Here is a 17,865-nt window from a genome sequence, read left to right on the forward strand (position 1 = left end):
TCTCCTCATTAAAAAATGCCTCACAGCTTGAACTATGAATCCATTCTCCAGAAAAAACTTCACAAAAATTACTACGATTAACTATTCTCTTCCATCTACTATTTCTTTTGAAATCATAAATTGCCTTGTTTAGCTTCCTAATTCTATTCATTATCAAAATAAATAACTTACGTTTAATTTCAAATGCCTGATCAATAACTTTCTTAACTTTTTTTTTTCTCTTATAAAAAACCACTTTCTGTTGACCTTTCTTAATACTTTTAAACAAATTGCCAATTATCCTGTTGCGGAACATTCGTTTACGAATGTCCCTAAACTGTTGTTTCCTTCTACTATCATGCACAGAGTTATCTCTTGCTCTAGCAGTAACATTTTTGATTGGCCTTTCCTTTCCATTTGAATTGCTTCTCTTTTTATGGACTGAAACATTTTCTGTAGTAATATTTTTTTTACTACACATATTTCTTATGAATGTTTTTGTACTCTTACCCGGTGCTTTCTTCGTGACTTGACAAATCTTTTTGTTAGAGGACTGCTGCTTCTTTTGATTCACCTGCTGTCTTTGACGTTTTGCAGCCTTTCTCTCTCTTTCTTTCGTTGGCATGGTGAAATGTTGAAATGATCTGCAGTTGAATCTGTGGTAAAATATATTAAAAAATGTTATTAACCACTATTACCAAACAGTAAATCAATAACAGTGATCAAAAACTTAACACACTACTTGACATTTTAAATAGAAGATTTTTTAGTCCTTGGCAAATTTACAATACAGAAATAGCAGAAAAGAAATGGAATTTATATTCATGTTACCTGTGCTATTTTATATGTGAATCTGATCTAATTTTATGAGCATATTTTAATATTTTATTGAAGACACTACACATAACCTGTTTTTGAAGGTGTCTTTATTTTTAAATTAAACGGTTTACACTTTTACTTTTTATTTATTATAAATTTTAAAAATAAATGTTTATAGTTCCATAGGCTCAAGCAGGTCAGCTTCCCACCCTATGTCATATAATTCGGACAAATCTGCATCCTCATCACGCTCTTCTTCATCCTCAGGATTTAAATCATCCAAGGGATCAACATCCACTGATGTTTCAATTACAAGTTCAATGATGAGGTCAAAATCAACTGATTGCAGATTGTCGCTCATGTTGATGTTGTCTTTATCTTTAAAGAAAGATAACAACAATGAGATGTTGCAGAGTAAGAGACAAATCTCAGAGATTATAATAGTAAAATTGTTTAACAAGAGTAACATTTTGCAGCTATTATTTAGCCATGTCCAGCGATGCTGAGCAGGTGAAGCCTATGTCTAATTTTTCAGTGAACAGGACTCATCTCTTCTTAACCTTGGATAAGCCTCACCAACTCTGTGTCCCCTGCACATACTTAAATGTAAAGGGGCAGATTTATGTTAAATGGCACATCCCCAGGCATGCACCAGTTAACGTGCACCGCTGCTCTGCCACCCATGGTGTGCCGTATTTACAATCAGATAGGAGAAAGCTGCGTCAAAACCCTGCGCCTGCTTTAAGCAGGCATAGGTCTTGACGCAACATTGTGGAGATGGGGCACCCCTGAGCCTTGCTTGAGCTGCATCGCACTTGCGATACAACTCCAGCAATCACTACCTTTACAGCACAGATACGTCACGCATCTGTGCCATTTTTGCCCCATGATGCCCCGCATTGTAAATGCAGCACACCATGGGTGGCGGAACAGCGGCGCAGGATGACTGGCACATCCCTGGTGATGCGCCAGTCATCATAAATCTATCCCTAAGCTTCTTATCTTGTTACAGATGAACCGCCATGTGTACCATAGGAATGAAGGTACAATTTGCGATTAGCAATTAGCTCATCGCAAATTAGGAATTTTTCCAAGGGTGCAGGGGTGTCTCAAGAACACCCTGCTGCACCCCTGAAAAAGAAATTTGGGGGCATATGGCGCACATACATGCCCTAAGGGCATGTATTGGCGTCATATGGCACCTTTTGTTTTTTTTAAAAAAATGCTTTTTGAAAAGAATTCGCAAATTACCACCAACTAGAAGTTGGTGGTAGTTTCCAAATCCTTAATGTCATTTTTTACATATTTTTAGTTTGATACATTGCATTTAAGGAATCGCAAAATTTGCAAATCCTTCAGTGCAATCGCAAAATAAGGAATAGCAAATTTTGCTATTCCTTATTTTGCATCAAACTTGTTTGATACATACCATTTGTCTAATTAGCATTCGCAAAGGCTGAAATTTGCAGAATTTTGATCTTTGCGAGTGGTAATTAGCTTGATACATATGACCCCAAGTTGGCCTGTCTTGCAACATGGTGCATCTTTTGCATCACTGCTGCATCGGTTTCATGTGGCACGTTTTTTTTACAACATGACACATCTGCCTAAATGCATCAATTTGTAATTTTCTCGCCTCATAGCAAATCTTTTGCACTGCCACTGCATCATAAAAGTGACGCACAGTGGCGCAAAAGAGACATACACCTATCATAAATCTGTCTCTACCATTTTAAATGATTAATCCAGGATGACGATAAGGTGTGGCCTATCCAGAGGTTTGTTTATGGTGAGGCCTACTCACGATTGCAGATTAAAGTTACGCTTGATAAAGAATACAGAGGAGATAATACATGTAAAGGCCTACCAATGAAGTAAGTAATGTCCACTTTATTGCGCCAGTCATCATAAATGTATCCCTAAGCTTCTTATCTTGTTACAGATGAACCGCCATATGTACCATCAAACTATTTTACATTTCCTAAATAGCGAATTTTAAGGAATAAATAGCAATTCTTTACCATTCCTAATTTGCAATGAGCAAATTGCTAATTGCAAATTACCCATTCATTTCCATGGGCTAGGAGGCTCATAGGAATGAAGGTTTAATTTGCGATTAGCAATTAGCTCATCACAAATTAGGAATTTTTCCAAGGGTGCAGGGGTGTCTCAAGAACACCCTGCTGCACCCCTGAAAAAGAAATTTGGGGGCATATGGCACACATACATGCCCTAAGGACATGTATTGGCGTCATATGGCACCTTTTGTTTTTTGGAAAAAAAGCTTTTTGAAAAGAATTCACAAATTACCACCAACTAGAAGTTGGTGGTAGTTTCCAAATCCTTAATGTCATTTTTTACATATTTTTTGTTTGATACATTGCATTTAAGTAATCGCAAAATTTGCAAATCCTTCAGTGCAATCGCAAAATAAGGAATAGCACATTTTGCTATTCCTTATTTTGCATCAAACTTGTTTGATACATACCATTTGTCTAATTAGCATTCGCAAAGGCCGAAATTCGCAGAATTTTGATCTTTGCGAATGCTAATTAGCTTGATACATATGGCCCCAAGTGAGGCCTGTCTTGCAACATGGTGCATCTTTTGCATCACTGCTGCATCGGTTTCATGTGGTACGTTTTTTTTACACCATGACATATCTGCCTAAATGCATCAATTTGTAATTTTGTCGCCTCATAGCAAATCTTTTGCACCGCCGCTGCATCATAAAAGTGACGCACAGTGGCGCAAAAGAGGCATACACCTATCATAAATCTGTCCCTAGCATTTTAAATGATTAATCCAGGATGACGATAAGGTGTGGCCTATCCAGAGGTTTGTTTAAGGTGAGGCCTACTCAGGATTGCAGATTAAAGTTACGCTTGATGAAGAATACAGAGGAGATAATACATGTAAAGGCCTACCAATGAAGTAAGTTATGTCCACTTTATTTCGCCAGTCATCATAAATGTATCCCTAAGCTTCTTATCTTGTTACAGATGAACCACCATATGTACCATCAAACTATTTTGCATTTCCTAAATAGCGAATTTTAAGGAATAAATAGCAATTCTTTACCATTCCTAATTTGCAATGAGCAAATTGCTAATTGCAAATTACCCATTCATTTCCATGGGCTACGAGGCTCATAGGAATGAAGGTGCAATTTGCGATTAGCAATTAGCTCATCGCAAATTAGGAATTTTTTCAAGGGTGCAGGGGTATCTCAAGAACACCCTGCTGCACCCCTGAAAAAGAAATTTGGAGGCATATGGCGCACATACATGCCCTAAGGACATGTATTGGCGTCATATGGCACCTTTTGTTTTTTGGAAAAAATGCTTTTTGAAAAGAATTCGGAAATTACCACAAACTAGAAGTTGGTGGTAGTTTCCAAATCCTTAATGTTATTTTTTACATATTTTTTGTTTGATACATTGCATTTAAGGAATCGCAAAATTTGCAAATCCTTCAGTGCAATCGCAAAATAAAGAATAGCAAATTTTGAATTAAGGACATTTTAAGTCATTTCCACATGTGCAGTGTTTTCAAATTATGATTTGAAAATCGTTTTTGGGGAAAAGGAATGGTTTGCAAAATTATGACAAGGACATAATGGTGTATGCTTCTCTATAAGGCATTTCACTGTCTCTGATGTCATTTTTCCCATATTACATTATAAGACCTTTCCCCATGGAGCACATTCCTTGTAAATATGCTCCCACCTGTGCATGGTGAATTTAGATTTTGACTGTTTGAGTCACATAGCCATGTTAAAAGTGACCCAAAAAAATTGCAAACGCTTTAAAAAAACACATTCATGTGTCTTAAGGACATTTTAAGTAATTTCCCCGTGGACAGTGTTTTGTAAGTGGCACAAAAGAGGCATACACCTATCATAAATCTGTCCCTAGCATTTTAAATGATTAATTCATGATGACGATAAGGTGTGGCCTATCCAGAGGTTTGTTTAAGGTGAGGCCTACTCAGGATTGCAGATTAAAGTTACGCTTGATGAAGAATACAGAGGAGATAATACATGTAAAGGCCTACCAATGAAGTAAGTGATGTGCACTTTATTTCGCCAGTCATCATAAATGTATCCCTAAGCTTCTTATCTTGTTACAGATGAACCACCATATGTACCATCAAACTATTTTACATTTCCTAAATAGCGAATTTTAAGGAATAAATAGCAATTCTTTACCATTCCTAATTTGCAATGAGCAAATTGCTAATTGCAAATTACCCATTCATTTCCATGGGCTAGGAGGCTCATAGGAATGAAGGTGCAATTTGCGATTAGCAATTAGCTCATCGCAAATTAGGAATTTTTTCAAGGGTGCAGGGGTATCTCAAGAACACCCTGCTGCACCCCTGAAAAAGAAATTTGGGGGCATATGGCGCACATACATGCCCTAAGGACATGTATTGGCGTCATATGGCACCTTTTGTTTTTTGGAAAAAAATGCTTTTTGAAAAGAATTCGGAAATTACCACAAACTAGAAGTTGGTGGTAGTTTCCAAATCCTTAATGTTATTTTTTACATATTATTTGTTTGATACATTGCATTTAAGGAATCGCAAAATTTGCAAATCCTTCAGTGCAATCGCAAAATAAAGAATAGCAAATTTTGAATTAAGGACATTTTAAGTCATTTCCACATGTGCAGTGTTTTCAAATTATGATTTGAAAATCGTTTTTGGGGAAAAGGAATGGTTTGCAAAATTATGACAAGGACATAATGGTGTATGCTTCTCTATAAGGCATTTCACTGTCTCTGATGTCATTTTTCCCATATTACATTATAAGACCTTTCCCCATGGAGCACATTCCTTGTAAATATGCTCCCACCTGTGCATGGTGAATTTAGATTTTGACTGTTTGAGTCACATAGCCATGTTAAAAGTGACCCAAAAAAATTGCAAACGCTTTAAAAAAACACATTCATGTGTCTTAAGGACATTTTAAGTCATTTCCCCATGGACAGTGTTTTGTAAGTGGCGCAAAAGAGGCATACACCTATCATAAATCTGTCCCTAGCATTTTAAATGATTAATTCATGATGACGATAAGGTGTGGCCTATCCAGAGGTTTGTTTAAGGTGAGGCCTACTCAGGATTGCAGATTAAAGTTACGCTTGATGAAGAATACAGAGGACATAATACATGTAAAGCTCTACCAATGAAGTAAGTAATGTCCACTTCATTGCGCCAGTCATCATAAATGTATCCCTAAGCTTCTTATCTTGTTAGACATCAACCGCCATATGTACCATCAAACTATTTTGCATTTCATAAATAGCGAATTTTAAGGAATAAATAGCGATTCTTTACCATTCCAAATTTGCGATGAGCAAATTGCTAATTGCAAATTACCCATTCATTTCCATGGGCCAGGATACCCATATGAATGAAGGTGCAATTTGCGATTAGCAATTAGCTCATCGCAAATTAGGAATTTTTCCAAAGGTGCAGGGGTGTCTCAAGAACACCCTGCTGCACCCCTGAAAAAGAAATTTGGGGGCATATGGCGCACATAAATTTTAACAACATTCCTTTACCTCAAAAACGATTTTCAATTCATAATTTGAAAACACTGCCCACAGGGAAATTACTTAAAATGTCCTTAAGACACATGAAAGTGTTTTTTGATTGCCTTTCCAGCATGGTTGGGTCACTTTTAACATGGCTATGTAACACAAACATTTAAAATCTAAATTTGCCATGCACAGGTGGGAGCATATTTACAAGCAATTTGCGCCACAGAGAAAGGTCTTACATTAAAATGGGAAAAATAACATCAGGGACAGTCAATTGCCTTATAAAGAAGCATACACCATTATGTCCTTGTCATAAATTTAAAAACAATTCCTTTTCCCCAAAAACGATTTTCAAATCATAATTTCAAAACACTGCACATGGGAAAATTACTTAAAATGTCCTTAAGACACATAAAAGCGTTTTTTGATTGCCTTTGCAGCATGTTTGTATCACTTTTAACATGGCTATGTAACACAAACATTCAAAATCTAAATTTTCCATGCACAGGTGGGAGCATATTTACAAGCAATTTGCGCCACATAATTCATAATTTTCTCCTTAAAGCACACTATTCTCTATCTAAATTAAAGAAATATTTTCTCACCTTAGCAAATACTTTGAGTTTGAAAACAGTCTCAGAAACACACCAATTTGTCTTCAGCAGAGCAAAAGGTATGCACTCCAGAGTCTGCAGCTATCAAAAGCACAGAAATGCTGTAATTCTTCACACATATCTCTCATGTCACCCAATCAAAACTCTTCCCTCACTTTTTTTCAAATGAAAACCCTTCCCCCCTCTGCCATTTCATGCCTTTTCTGCATGGCAACCACCTCTTGGAAGACGTCTGGTGTTTGCAAGTTCACACAACAATGTTGCAATTGAACTCTGAACTCTCAGTGCACCTGCATATCCAGTGCATTCTTTCATTTAATGATTTTTTATTGACCATTCAAAATACATCTTTCAAATAACTCATCCATGCACCCTAACTTTCTGTTTTCAGCAATCAAAATCCACCAATCACTGTTACTGCTTCATGAACACAGAAACTCCACAGTTTTTTTCATTTTAAACTCTCATTTTTTCAACTGCCATTTCATTGCCACACTTCATCTGACTGCAGGAGAACCTTCTCTCACCATGTTTTCTGTCTGGATTGTTGGACATAGTTATATCCACTGGGCTCACAGGTATGCTGAGAACAGAAAATTACCTAACCTCAATTTACAAGATGTGGAAATTAAGTGGTTTGGCCACAGAGGATTAAAATGTCACCAATTGATACCATTGGTGAAAACCTTTATGCATTTGCCCAAACCTGACCTGTTAATTGTGCACTGTGGAGGTAATGATTTGGGCACTTTGACTGGGGTAGGTCTGGAAATGCTTTTAAAGGACACCTTTGAGCAATTAATGGCACTTTTTCCTCAGACTGCCTTGGTATATTCAAATATATGCCAAAGACAGAAATGGAGGTGGTCAAACCAATTTTGTTCACAAATTGAGAAGTCGAGGAAGCATGTAAACAAATCTGTTTCAGCTTACATGAGAGACCATGGAATGGGCTCCATGTACAACAATAACTTGCGTTACTACATGCAAGATATCTACAGAGGAGATGGAGTTCACTTCTCAGATGAGGGCAACAGAATTTTCACTCTGAATTTAAGACTGTGCATTGGTACCTACTTATAAGTACCTAAATGTACCATAAACCCAAAAGCTCTTCTCAGAGCTACCCTACATCTGATCACTCACAATTATTATTTTACTCTAACTTTTTTCACTAATTTTCAACAAAGTACGCTCCCCGGGGCGCTACCCGGTACGCGAACCGGGAGCTAACCTCGCAAATTTTTTTTAAAAAAATGGTTTTTTTTCGCACATATAAGCCTCCTCAGCCACCCTCACAAAACCTAGGGGGTCAAGATAAGTCTACCGTGCCCCCTTCTACCCATTCTGAACATTATTTGCCCTCCATTTTGTATCTTAATTTGACCGAAACACAAAATGGTGGACTCCCGTAACGCTTAAGGTTCGCGAACCGGGGCGCTCAACGGTTCGCGTACCGGGTCGCTCCCTGGGAAGCGCACCATCAAAAAAGGTGGGAAAGTAGTTTACAGAAAAGCCACTGGAGACAATTTCAGCAAATATAGATTAGCTCATACTACATACCAATCCCTACCATTTTCACAAATTTGATTGGAATTCCATTTAGCCATTTAGCCTGTAGACCTCTCTAAATACCCTGAGGTAAATTACTTCTCAAAACACATCTGAAGTGTTGGAATTGACAACCAATTAAAATGTTACTTTCATTTTCTACTTTTTTTACCTGACATTTGATTGGTTATGTACCTGAATATATATAAAAGAAGAGAATGAAACACAGCCATTTTGACTACTACTTCCTGGTGTACATTTCAATTGGATTTTCACTAATCACTTCAACTTCTTTCTAAAGGTAAGTTGTTATTTTAAAAACTGAACTATATTGTGCACTATCAGTTAATATGGTAAACTTTTTCTGATAGTTATATACTATCCCTCTGTAGTAGTTATAGATTTAGATAGACTTCTCTGTTATAGTTATGGATGGAGTTAGGCTTCTCTTTTATAATTATGAATTTACTTACGTTAAATCACATACACTTTTTTATATTTCTACTTCCACTCTGATACTATACACTGCCCAAAGATAAATTCTCTGTTAAAAAATGCCTATCTAAAATTAATCCCAACAGTGCCCTATCTCTACTAATATATATTTTTTTATCCAAATTTCAGGCAACATGGAAGGCGAACAGAAAGTTTCATTTCAAATTGTCCTGCAACAGAGCAGCCAAGAATTAATTGATCCAAATTATATAGAATTTATGGATGAAACTTGGGACCAAGAACTACTGCAATGTGTGCAAGCAGTGGATGACCTCCTTCAAAATGAGGACATTTTACACCCTCATAGATTACAAGCTATGTTCAATGAAAATGACGACATTTCAGACAGTGAAATGTTAGAAATGTTATTAAATTTTGAAACACAATCACAATAATAAATAATTGCTTGAAAAATAAAAAAACCTAAAAAATAATCAACAAAACCAACAATCAATTAACATACAGTATTTGAAAAGTCTATCATTCATCTTTCATTGCAGTACGCTGCCCAGAACGCTTCCCGGTTCGCGGACCGGGCGCTACCCACGCAAAAAAACAAAAAAAAAATATTTTTTTTTTGCCCCGCGGGGCCCTTTTAAAACCTCCACATTAAACCTAGGGGGTCAGGGAGGATCTAGTATGCCCCCTTATGGTTATTTCCCCCTTTGTTTTGGCCTCCTCTTGTCTCTCAATCCTACCGAGAGACAAGATGGCGGCCGCTCCGGACTGTTTAGAATGTTGACAGACACCGGAGAACCAATCAGCTTCGCTACGCGAAGTTCCGGTACGCGTAAGGTCCGCGAACCGGGGCGCTGCCCGGAGCGCGCTTACAGATATATATCTTATTTTAAACGTTAATTTCTCAAAATCCACTGGAGCACATATATTGAGACCTACAAAAGGCACATCGGGCTACCAGTCCCTACAATTTTGCCAAGTTTCGTGCAAATCCATTCAGCCGTTCAGGCTAAAAGTGAGGCCAACCGCCCTATGGAAAACTCAATGTTAAAAACACGTTTTGGGACCCCCCTTTTTACTCGACCCCCCCTGGACGAACCCCCCCCAAATTTCCAGGGGCTGCTCAGAAACAAAATGTTCCATTTTCCAGAAAATTTCAGCCAATTCCGTCCACAAACGCCAAAGTTATTAGACATAGAATTTTCAAAAATCCCATAGGGAAAAAATCCTAACTATATATACCTACTGGCGACCGCCAGTAGGTAATATATATATAAATAAATATACATATATACTGTCAATCATTATATATTGTTTTCCTCCTTTAGAAATGTATGCTCACCTGTCCTGTATGCTCTGTTTCATCTTTGTTTATGAGATACATGAAGAAGAACCTGTAATGACAGAGATGCTTGTCAGAAGCAAAATACAATATAAAATATAACTCTAAAATTGTACTTATTTCTATAGTGCTGAGATTGACTTCATAAAACTTTCCTACATGCACAATTGAATGGGCAGATCTCTGTGTAGACAAATCATCGAAATAGCAGCACCTGCATAATGTAACCATTCCTCTTGCCTAGATTTAGGGAATGCTGCTTAGTTACTACAGAAATAGGAGATGTCCTTCTTCAAAGACCTTTGGATTAATAGAGCTGCTAATTTAAGAGCTACTGTCTGCTTGACTGTCCATTGATTTGATGCGGCAGGGATTGTGAAAGGAACTTGACCTTCAGGCTTTGGTGTTTTGTGAACTGCTGGTCACTTACAAAGTAGCTGTGAAGAGTGTCTTGACCTGTTTCAGGATCAAATCACTAAGCACTCAAACAATAAAAGCATGCTGCACCCAGCGATTGGCTTTATGTGGCTTCTGGCAATTACAGGGTAGTAAATCAGAGGTCTTTATTGAGGTAAGATTTCAGGCAATCCGAAAGGTGTTTGGCATTGTGGACATGTGAGGCCCCACATCTTGGCATACCATTGCACTTAGAGGGTTGCAGTGAATAACTAGTACTAGTAATTACTTGGGCTGTGCTCATTATGCCAGTGAAACCAAGCTGCACCCACTGACGAGCCCTAATCAGGGCAAAAGCAGTGTTGGAGTGCTTGTGTTCTGGTTCACGGAACATCTGGACTGGCAGTTCAGGATGGGCTGTTCCTATTAGAGCAGGGTCAAGACTGATATGCATATGGCTAGATTCAAACTGTGGGAACATGGTGTGCAAAATAATGATGGACTGAAATGCAGCCTGAGTAACGACCTGTGGACGAGATTAATTCAAGCATTCCATCTATCACCTTTTTGTATATATCAGTACGATGCCCTACGTTCGATAGGTATGCCCAGACTTGAGTTCCATCCTCCCTGTGCCCCTAGAACCAAAGAACCAGGTTGCACCTGAGTGATGAGCCCCAATCAGGTTGAAACAATTTTGGAATGCTTGTGTTCTATTTCAGCAAGGACTTGGCCAGGCAGTTCTAGCTGGTCTGATTCTACTGGAGGAAATTCTAGAATGATTTGCATATGGCTGGGTCCAAACTGAGGAGCACGGGGTGAAAAATAACAACAGACTGGAATGAATGACTGAAATAGGATTTATATAGCACTGAACTACTCCTAGGATTGTCCTGGCGCTATGATAATAGGTAGAACCACAACACTTGACAAGATCTCTTACTCTTGAACAAACAGCCATTTCTTCAGTCTTCTATTTATGCATCCATGAATAAATATCACTGACTGTGATTAATTAAAGCATTTCATCCATAACTTTTTTGTATGCTCCAGTGTGATACCCTAAGTGTGATGGGTATGCCCAGACGTGGGTCTTGTGTTCACTGTAGAAGTGGAATCAAGCTGCATCTGACTGGCAAACCCCAGTAAGGGCGACACCGAACTTAGGGGCTCATTACGATCGCGACCCCTGAGTAGGAGGGAACGTCCGCATGGCCTGCGGAGTTCCCTCCTGTGAAATGAGGATGTGACCGCCACCCTGGCGGTCACATCCTCTATTTTTACCATTGCGGCGGGTGCGGCTTCAAGCTGCACCCGCCGCAATGGTAAAAATGCATACATTGCATTTGTATGCAGAAAGCGGCTGGCACCGTGCTGTGCCTGCCGATTTCTGCATACAAATACAGGGGGGTACCATAGGTACCCCCCATGTGCACCCCCCCTTCACCCTGGGGGCCCGCAACGGGCCCCCGCAGTGAAGTCCCACATGCTTTTCCACGGCGGAAAACCCGCTGCGGAAAAGCATTTTTTTGGACACATCCTAATATGGCTGGCGGTGTCTGAGAGACACCGCCACCATATTAGAGCTTTTCCGCCGCGGTTGTAAGCCGACCGCGGCGGAAAAGCGGCAGACTTAAACCAGGACCCACCAGCCATCCTAATGTGGCGGTGGGTCTTTGGTGGGTCCGCAGCGGTTTTCCCGCATCCTCCGGGCCGGCGGTGGCTTCCGCCGGCCCGGAGGATGCGGGAAAACCGCGATCGTAATGAGCCCCTTAGTTTGCTTTTGGATCCGGTTCAGGTAGAGCTTGACCTAGCAGTTTAGACTGGAATGTTCCTATGGAGCAGGGTGAAACATTATTTGCATGTGAGGGACCCAAACTGAGGTGTATGATGTACAAAATATCGATGGACTGGAATGCATCCCATAATAAATACCAATGGTTAAGATTAATGTAAGCATCCCATACATCCATCACTTTTTGTATACTTCATTTAAAATGTCAGTGCAGCTTTTACTTCTCTTTTCTTTCGCATGACATTTGTTCGGAAAGAGAGAGCGAAATTAGACATTTTTAACTGTCATTCGTGCATTTGTGTCTGGAAAGTAGCATACGTGACATTGAACAAATCAGGACATTTCTGTACTCTGTTTTTGCAAGGAGAATTGCTGTATGATTCTTCAGGAGAATAGCTACACATAATTTAGGGTTACCACAAACGTTAGGATTGTTTGCATTGAAAGAGGCCTAGAAAAATGGAGTAAATTACACATCTGCAAACATCAAATATGACATGTCTATTTTAGCTATTGGACTATAAATCTCTACCTGAAAAACCGGAACTTCTACTCAATTGGTCAGAATTAGACATGAGTAATTTGTTTCAGGTTTCAACTGCAGATAAGAAAACAAGTTACTTACCTGTAACTTCAGTTATCCAGTATTGGTATCTTTCATAGATTCACATGCCTGAATCATTCCCCGTCGCCGAGGTGGGACTCCCACCTCGGCGACAGGGAATGATTCAGGCATGTGAATCTATGAAAGATACCCCAATACTGGATAAGAAAACAAGTTACTTACCTGTAACTTCAGAGTCCCACCTCGGCGACGGGGAATGATTCAGGCATGTGAATCTATGAAAGATACCCCAATACTGGATTAGTACATGTTTTTTTCCTTAGCAGTTAAGTACATTACCAATATCCCACAGGCCAGCAAAAGGAACTATCAGAAGCAATTCACAAATGGGTAAGTAGAATGGAGCCTTAATAAACTCCCCCTCCCCCTCCCCCTTAGATGTATATACACACACTCCAGTATGCCATAGCTCAAAGTTTGGGCAAAGTGTCTTAATATAGGCAAAAATATAGACTGCTTTAACTCCTCTGCATATCTCAATTTTTTAAAAATCTACTTTTCATTGTCTTTCTTTTTCTTGTATTTGACAATCTGGATATCTATAAAGTATTAAGATTGTTTCACTCTAAATGAAACAAGTATCGGTGGGCGACTTCTTCTTGAACTATGTAGAAAGGTACTTTTAGTTTATTTGCATAATTATATCATTCGAAAGTAAACCTTTGTGAATGACCTGTCAGATGGTGCTTTTACATGTTTGGCTATGTATATGCTACACCTCTGATGGCCAGCAAGGTAGATGTGTTATTTACAACAGCACAAACATCATAACAGTGTCATTTTGTTCAAGGTCGTTTTCAATGTCACATTCCCTCCTAAGTTCACTGCACTGCTCATGTTTTCACTCCAACCCTTATCCAGAAACCTGAAAGGAAATAGGTTTACTTTTTCCCATTCTATAGGGCACGTCAGACAGAAAAATGAAACAATAAACGACAATTTTCTCCTTCTAATAGATTTCCTGGAACAGGACTCCTCATACAATGCAACATTTCTATTTTCCTCGGTGCCATTTTATGAGATTGATTTTTTCCTTGCAGAAGATGGAGGATGTCATGGGTGATGGAAGAGTTCACAGCTCGTGTACTTACAGGTAATTGGCTAAGTTGTGCTCCTGCAAAGTGTGTGTTTCAAAGCCATGGGGCACGGTGTCAAAGTAATCATTGCCTATCCCACAGATGAAGCACTTCGTCTAAGAAAAGGGAAAAAAAGTCACACTGTTGAAATTCTTTGTATGAGCAGTTACATTTTGCATCAGTATGTTGCCACATGCGTAAAAATAATAAGGCTTTTTATACTTTCTATATTGTATTTGCTATGTACATACCCGTAGACATTATCCCAATGTAAAACCACATTCTGGAAGTCTATTTAAAAATGTTTCCAGATCTGAATACAGGATTTATATATCAATGACTATTCTTTTAATAAAATAAATTTGAAGCATGTTATTGAGATCAGAATATATCTGCTGATAGGAAACAAGTTTGGTTCATATTAACCCAATTCATGAAAATACAAAAAACTATTTAGTTGAATCAATTATTTGATGCCAGATAGTATACATTTGCTTCACTGACTGGAGATTTTCACCAATGAATGGAAATGTACACCACGGATTGGAAATTCGCAGCAACATTTCAAACATCCCCCTTATAAGAAAATGTTATCTAAATGGACAGAGTGGAGTTAAAAAAAAGCTATTTTCGCACAGGTTGATTGGTGCATTCGTTGTTAGTACTATGGTCGGTGGAAATGTTTTTGTAATGCCAGGCAAACATGTACCAGTGTAACGTTATGAAATCTGACCAACATCTACATGTTTAAGTTCAGGATAAACTTTCGAGCAATTGATAGCACTCAGAAACAGGTGATCACTACTATATTTCCACTGTTTGTGTTATAATTTCATAACTGTTAAGTTCATTAACTATTTAGCTCGCATAGCCCTGATCGCAGTGGTGCCAGCAGCTAGGCCATGATCATGCACTGGTGTTTACATTTCAATACCCGTGCAAACAGAAGTTTCTGCAGGGATTGGAATTTCGAGTTGCATTAAATTATCAACACTGCCAGGGGAAAACTATAGGAATTTTGTACAGACTTTGGCAGGTCAAACCTGCTAGTTTATGGAGGAGAGGCCTAGAAAAAAACACAACGTAGGACATTTGGTGAGTTAATTAATGGTTCTGCATGTTATGCCTTATTTCCAGATGAACATATTGGAGTAGAGACATTTACCCTAGTGGTAAATACCTTTACTCAGCGGTCATGGTGTTTACCAGTTGAGGGGAACCTTTCTCTTCTGGTTCGCTAATAATCAGGGCAATACACGTTTTTCCAGCTCATGGCCTCATGGCTGGTTCTCACTGTGTAAATATTTCTAGACTGTGTGGTCCGATTTATAGAGTTCAATGTAAGAACGTCCGATAAACATTGGCAAAAAGTCTTGTCTACCATTCTCTGAATTCCCCTGTTCCATTCGGAGGACAGGGAAGCTGTATTCCTCATTGCAAAGTCACTCTCGGCTCTACCATTGAGGACCCTATGTGTGCAAGGCAAGGTGTTACAATGCTGGCGACCAACACATCACCTAAGCCTGTCACCACTTATAGCAGTGCCTCTTCTACAATAGACTTCCATGTAAACCATGGTAGTCTGTAACAGAACCAAATAATTCCATCTCTTTCATGTTGGGCGAAAACTACTAGCATGTTATGTTATGTTGATTTGTATATCGCACTAATCACCCGAGAGGGTATCCAAGCACCTACATATGTGTGTGTGGCATCCAAGAAGTGAGGAGGAGGTACTGATGTGTTGAGGGAGTTGGTTCCATGTCTTGGGTGTGATGTAGGAGAATGAGCGACCTCCAGTTTTGCTTTCACGGATTCAGGGAGTGTGTGTGAGTGAGAGTGAGGCAAAGTGGAGGTGTCTGGTGGGTTGGTGAAAAAGTATACCGCTGTTCAGGTATTCTGGCCCTGTGTTGTGTAGGGCTTTATATGTGTGTGTGAGATGTTTGAATTGGCAGCACTTGAAATGGGGAGCCAGTAAAGCTTCCTGAGGTGATGTGTGAAGTGGGTGCAGCATGGAAGGTCGAGTATGGATCTTGCAGCAGTGTTCTGGATGGTCTGGAGTCTGAGTAGGATGTGTTTGGAGACTCCAGCTTAGAGAGGGTTACCGTAGTCCAGCTTGTTGGTGCTTGTGTGAGAGTCCATCTGGGGTTCTGAGGTGACCATTTTAAGATCTTTCACAGTATGCATAGGATTTGAAAGCAGGAGGTGCACACTGCTTTAACCCCTTCGATGCTCATGACGCGCTCAGCTCGTCATGCAGTACACTGCTCGTGAGCTCATGACGAGCTGAGCTCGTCATGAACAATGGATTTACATCTTATTCAGCACAGCAGAATAATCTCCCTAGCAGCCAAGGTGTTAACTTGAGCCATCATGTTGAAATTGTAGTGCAGGATGATCTCTAGATTTCTTGCATGGTCTGTGGTTGTGGGTGTTGGTCCTTGTTCCAATGGCCACCAGGTGGAGCCCCATGGGGTGGTCTTGTTGCTGAATCCCACTACTTCTTTCTTGTCACAGCTGAGCTTCAGGCAGCAGGTTAGAATCCAATGCGCTACCATGGCCATGGATTCGCGAAGTTTGTTCTGGTGGGGGTTGTCTTGTCTGTCAGGGAAAGGATGAGTTGGGTATCATCGGCATAAGAGATGACGGTGATGTTTTGTCATTGAATAACGTTGATGAGCAATGCCTTGGCTATGTTGAAAAGGGTGGGGCTGAGAGACGATCCCTGTGGCAGTCAGTTTCTTGGTCGCTGATATGAAGGGTGGCAGCCAGACCCTTTAGGTTCTTCCCATGAGGAAGTAACAGATTCATGTGAGAGTGGATCCATGTATGCCAATCTTGTGGAGTCTTCTGATGAGGGTCAAGTGGGAGACAGTGTTGAAGGTCGCAGAGAGGTCAAGCAGGATGAGGGTTGTAGTTTCTCTTCAGTGTAGAATGATTGAAATGTCATCTCTGGCTGTGATGAGTGCTATTTAAGTACTGCGGTTCTTTCTGAATCTTGATTGAGTGTGGTCTAGAAGATGCTGAAGTTCGAGGTGGTTTGTGGGTTACTTGTTGATGGCCTCCTCAATCAATTAATTGCTGGTGATAGCGTCTGAGTGCAGCCTTGTAGGCAATTTGACGGGGGTGTCAAGCTGGATCTCCATTTCCTTTCAAGCTGTTTACAGCATTGTTTGATGCCTCAGAGGACTTCTGTGTATGTGCTGGCCTGCTTGTTTGATCTACTATACTTGTTGTGTCTGATGGGTGCGAGGGAGTCTGTGCAGTTCTTGATCCAGTTGAAGTTGTTGAAGTCTTTCTCAATGTTATCTGTTGGGGTAGCTGAGCTAGTCTACATCTGTGATTTTGCCCCAGCTGTGACTTGGAGTGCTAGGGGAGTTGACTTGAGCTGTGTTGATTTAGAAATGGATGATGGATTAGTTGGTCCATGTGAGCGGTGAGGTGGCACTGCATTTGATACTGTCACTTGTGGTGAAGAGGTAGTCCAGTGTTTGTCCCGCAGTGTGTGTTTGTTAGAACTGGGATTTCTGGTTGGCTAAGGCTTGCGCCAAAGCCAGGCAGAAACCACCACTCTAGTCAGGGCAAGGGAGTCACATGCCAAGATAACCCCTACTCACCCCCTTGGTAGCTTGGCATGAGCAGTCAGGCTTATCCCGGAGGCAATGTGTA

General features: G+C 39.9%; 1 protein-coding gene across 1 annotated transcript in view; it reads right to left on the reverse strand.

Annotated features, from left to right (window-relative positions):
• Positions 1 to 17,865, reverse strand: part of RYR2 (ryanodine receptor 2) — a 3,071,198-nt gene that overhangs the window by 35,464 nt on the left and 3,017,869 nt on the right. Inside the window, exons 100-101 of the mRNA XM_078648003.1 lie at positions 14,212 to 14,312; positions 10,305 to 10,356 (exon numbers count right to left, since the gene is read on the reverse strand). Of these exons, the coding sequence (XP_078504129.1) occupies positions 10,305 to 10,356; positions 14,212 to 14,312 (153 nt within the window). The remainder of the gene's footprint in view (positions 1 to 10,304; positions 10,357 to 14,211; positions 14,313 to 17,865) is intronic.

Source organism: Lissotriton helveticus, chromosome 6 (genome assembly GCF_964261635.1).
Source record: "Lissotriton helveticus chromosome 6, aLisHel1.1, whole genome shotgun sequence".
In the NCBI taxonomy this organism is placed as follows: Eukaryota; Metazoa; Chordata; class Amphibia; order Caudata; family Salamandridae; genus Lissotriton; species Lissotriton helveticus.